General features: G+C 42.3%; 1 protein-coding gene across 1 annotated transcript; it reads right to left on the reverse strand.

Moving 5' to 3' along the window:
* Positions 1–657: 657 nt before the first annotated feature.
* hoxc12a (homeobox C12a) lies at positions 658–3,052 on the reverse strand. The gene is made up of 2 exons (XM_079675812.1): positions 2,442–3,052; positions 658–1,348 (listed from the first exon to the last, which is right to left on the reverse strand). The coding sequence occupies exons 1-2, from the start codon at positions 3,028–3,030 to the stop codon at positions 1,110–1,112; spliced, it is 828 nt and encodes a 275-aa protein (XP_079531938.1). The 5' UTR covers positions 3,031–3,052; the 3' UTR covers positions 658–1,109.
* Between the last annotated feature and the right edge of the window lie 1,495 nt (positions 3,053–4,547).

Genomic DNA, 4,547 nt, shown 5'->3' on the forward strand with positions numbered 1-4,547 from the left:
ATATCTAAATATTTATTTTTATAATGAGCACCAAGTTTCAGAAATGCTCTCTCGGGCCTAAAAACGTATCCCCAACCCCAGTGCCCATTATATGCGGTTTCCTTGTTTAACCGAGTTGGCCTAAAATGTAATGCTGAACATTTCCAATACACATCCTGGCGGGTTTATTACGCTATTTTAACGGGCAAAATATGGACATAGACTTTTAATAGCAGCTCAAAGCCGTATTTAAACGATGACCTCACTCAACTAAAGAAGTACAATCCATGCAGGATTCTGGGATTGTTGATAATACAAGGTAATACAAGGAATACCTTTAAACTTGTTAGCACATGAGCAAAGTCATGGCAATTCATGTTTCAATGCGCAGTCATGACGATATTGATACGGATTACATTGCGGTTTTAGCCCTCCCTCTTCTAATGCAGACTTGCAGACTTCCTGCCCGTTACCGTGAACGTGCACAAAGCCTGGAGAAAACTATAGGAGGGAAATAAGGATTATGTTCCTCTTACCCAACACATTGTGGCAGTGGAAGTATTAAGCAACTGGGAGGGAGATCTTAATTATAAACTCATAACCTCAGAGAAATTATTGCGCGGATGCGGCTGTAACTGGGCTTCTCTGTCTTTCCGGCTAGACTGTTATTTCTAGGCCTATTTTTATTTTTATTTTACCAAGTGGCCTCCCTTCCTCCTAATTTCTCTGACAAAAAAAAAGTAACAGAAAGGATGTTTTCATAATTTGTCATCCGAAACGGAGCTATTGCCCCGACAGCATATTTCTCATGGTTTGCATGTGACTCATCTCTTGACCAATCAGGACACGCAAGAGATGTATCCAATAACACATTCGTACATATTTTTGTGCGATTATACCAGACATGAAGGCAGTCTCAAGACATGTAGATTATAGCTTTGACTGCCAGATATTGGCTGTTTGTGGATTTACGCAGCCCGCACCTTTGAGAAGAAATAATATCAGAACATTTCGTAATAATTGTTTGCAATCTAAAAGATGGATAGATGAGTGCATGCATTGAAATAAGACCTAAGGGGACGTAGAAGGCTTGGCTTTTACTGCCTATCGATTCACCTTCTGCTGCATCTCTAAAAGTAGGCCAAGGCTTGCTCCCTCATCATGAGTCTCTTCTTCTTCATCCTGCGGTTCTGGAACCAGATCTTCACTTGTTGGTCGGTGAGGTTCAGACGGTCGGAGAGCTCCCTCCGCCTCTGCCTGGTGATGAACTCATTCAGCATGAATTCACCTTCTAGCTCAGCTAGCTGAAGTTTGGAATACGGTTTGCGCTTCTTTCTGGTCCGAGTGTGCATCGGGTACCATGGGGCACCTGGAGGAGAGGGGGGAGGAGGAGGAGGAGGGGGAGACGGTTAAGTCACCACAGTTGCAAAATCACGGTCACCTCCAAGGTTACGAGGAGCCTATGGGGGCGTCAGTTGTCCAAGCTTGGGTAACAGCCTTACTTTGCAATTGAATTGAACATTAACTTGAGCAGTAAACTGGAGGGCAATATAACAAAGATATCTATAGGTCTGATTACATTATGGAGATAAAGCAATTCCTAAATATTTCTCAGGGAGCGCAAATGTAGTGTGATCCCTGCCAAATATCCCAGATGTAGGGATGCTATGATTCAGAGAACTGACGCCCCTGGAAGCTGTCACTTCCTCCACACAAAGCCAAACTGGATTTGTTTTGGTCTCTGCCTTCACACATCTGACATATCAAATGCATCAGTGCAACCACTTCTGTCCCAATTCTATGCATTTTGTTTATCATAGGAGACTTTAGTGCATTGTTCAGCTCTCTATTTAGAGAGTAAGAGTATATAAAGACTTGTGTCACAAGACTTTTTATTGTTGTAGTTAAAGTAGCATTAAGCTGATAATTAAGCCTGCTTGCAAACACCCCTACTTATTTGCGAGTTTCAGAGCATATTAAATGACTCTTGAGTACACAGCGACAGATATTAATTCTGTTTACGAGTCATTAAAAAGAAAACTCTCTCTACTCAATGCAGTCAACCAAAGCGCAGCTCCTCTTTAAATCACAGCGCTAATTTGTTTATATAAAGTATAACAATTTACCAACCATGTATATGCCTGAATCACATTTTTTTCGTTTAAGGGATGGACATGCAATGAACGGACAGATCATTTATTCATAAACTGGTGGGCATTATGGTTTGGTGAGGTTATCTGTAACTGTATACAACCACATGGTGTGTGAGGCATTTTAGGGCAACCCCTAGCGGCGTTTGCACACCACGCAAGTACCCTGCAGACTAATCATGCTGCAACTTGTGCATCAAGATAACGAGATCTAATCACGACGTATACGCAAGTGTGATATATGTGCAAGTCTCTAATACATATTGTGAACATGCGTTTGTGATAATGTTGGTCGAAAAAAGGATCACCCACCTCCGCCTGCAGCTATGTTGCCTGAATGGCTTCCCGGTGACACCAGGGTCTGTGTGTCGGTGGATGGAGGCTTGATGCCCTCGTTTAGCAGAGAGGAGCTGGAGTCGGATTCCAGTGACTGACAGGATGGCGGATCTTGTGTGAGCTGCTCGGTCCCATAATCGTATTTGGAGAAGGCGGCTGTGTTGCCAATTCCACTGTGCATCCCGTGGTCAGATGTTAATGATGATGTGTCTCTCGCCCTATCCTCTCGTTTGAGGCTGCTGCCACCTGAACAGGTCTCCCTGTTCCCGTTGCCGTTGTTATAATAACATTTGCCATCTTCGGGTCTGCTGATTTCACACGACCGATTGAAAGAGGGGTTGATAGAAACGGGGCTGCCAAAGTAGGATTGAGAGTATCCATTGCACGGCTCCGAAGGATTCCACGGGAGGGAGCAAACATTGTCCCTTCTCGGGTAGGAGAGCGACGGTAGCCCCGCCAGTTGTCCCCCTGAGGCTCTAAAATTCGGAAAGTAAAATGTGTCTCCAGTGTGGATGTTTACCAAAGGTCCCACAAACCCTGGATTAAGGAGATTATGCTCGCCCATTTCCGCGGGCCCGACCAACAGCTTCTAGTTTATTGCAATCTGACATTTAACATAGTTAAACCTGGAGGGGCTCCTGATTGGTCCGCCCCAAACCACGTGTCCAGGCGAACTCCTGCTACACATGGTACCACCCACTCGGTCCTTCTCAGACAAAACAAAACATTAACTTCTGTAATACAGAGGTTTATATGCTTTTTAAAAATACTATAAACCTTTTATTAAAATGTAGGATCTTGTTTTTCTGCACTTGAGTCACGCTGAGTCCAAAAGGAGCCCAGGCTGCTTCTCCCTTTTCACTCGTGGAACTGTCCATGGCCTCGTTTAATATCTTTATAAGCTGGCAAAAGTTTTTAAAATGCTATTGCTTATGAAAACTATTTTTCCTGAAGGAGAGGGTGCATGTGACATCTTGTTTTCTATCAAATGATGGTTGAATCCCATGTCATATAAACCTGTGATGTCCCAATTTTACAAGCTTGTTTTAAGAAAAGACTGATGCTCATTGCCGCACTCTACTCATATTTACAGAAACGGGGTCAGCAGGTTGAAGCCACTGGCTCTGTAAAAGTGAACGATATTCTACAAGGTTACTTTAAGAGGGTATATTTCACATAATATTCCCTAGTACACCTCACATGAACAACTTTAACAGATACCTCCAATAAACGTTCACAGCCAAACTATGGTGGGATTGTTATACCTCTCACAATTCTTTTATATGAATTTTACAAGCTATCAGAGGGCACGTAACTGATTCAATCAGTCGAGAGTCTCCTGCTTTATACCTGGCTAATTAGTTGATTTGTAGATGCAGCTCTGAAGACACTACACAAATATATTACACTGTAGTCACGCCCTTGTTCTGAAAAAAAGGCCTCTTTTTACCATAGTTTTTTTTCAGGGACCACAGCACACTTTGTTTGCAGAAAACTTCTCCGTGATGTGCAAAGGATTCAGGCATGTTGCCAACAGCTGGCACAAGCATTTCTAATGTGGTTTTTGGTCATCAAACTGCCCAACCACCCTCCTCAAACATATCCTTATGTCTGACCCTTGCCTTTTGCATTCCTCCCTCTGGTCTACAGACTTGGCATGAAATGAAAAAAATCTTGTTTTTTTTCACTCAATCTTTATAACTTTCTATTATGTTACATCACTTCATATTTTGCTATGCCGTCCCTCTCATTTTAAATTCATTATTTAACACATCCCTCCTCTTGACTACATAAGAAAGACAATATCAATGTATTGATCTCAAAAGTTTCCACAACTCAGCAGTGCAGGGCTGCTTATGTCTCAATTATGGAAATCAAAAAAAGATCGGACTGCGTCAAGGACAAAAAGTTAGACTCATCAATGCACAGTTTCCCAAATATAATCATACACACACTTATATACGACTTTATACGCCGCCATCAATCCACCCAAGTTCACGACACAGTCACGGTGGGTTGAACTTGATATTGAACTCAAATCTCCATTTAAATAAATGAAAGAAGAAAAATGACAATAAACAA

This window comes from Notothenia rossii (genome assembly GCF_949606895.1).
Source record: "Notothenia rossii genome assembly, chromosome: 4".
In the NCBI taxonomy this organism is placed as follows: domain Eukaryota; kingdom Metazoa; phylum Chordata; class Actinopteri; order Perciformes; family Nototheniidae; genus Notothenia; species Notothenia rossii.

Coding starts and splice junctions, on each gene's coding strand:
- hoxc12a (XM_079675812.1), bottom strand. CDS start 3,030: ATGGGCGAGCATAATCTCCTTAATCCAGGGTTTGTGGGACCTTTGGTA. Junction 1,349..2,441: donor CAACATAGCTGCAGGCGGAG/GTGGGTGATCCT, acceptor CCTCTCCTCCAG/GTGCCCCATGGTACCCGATG.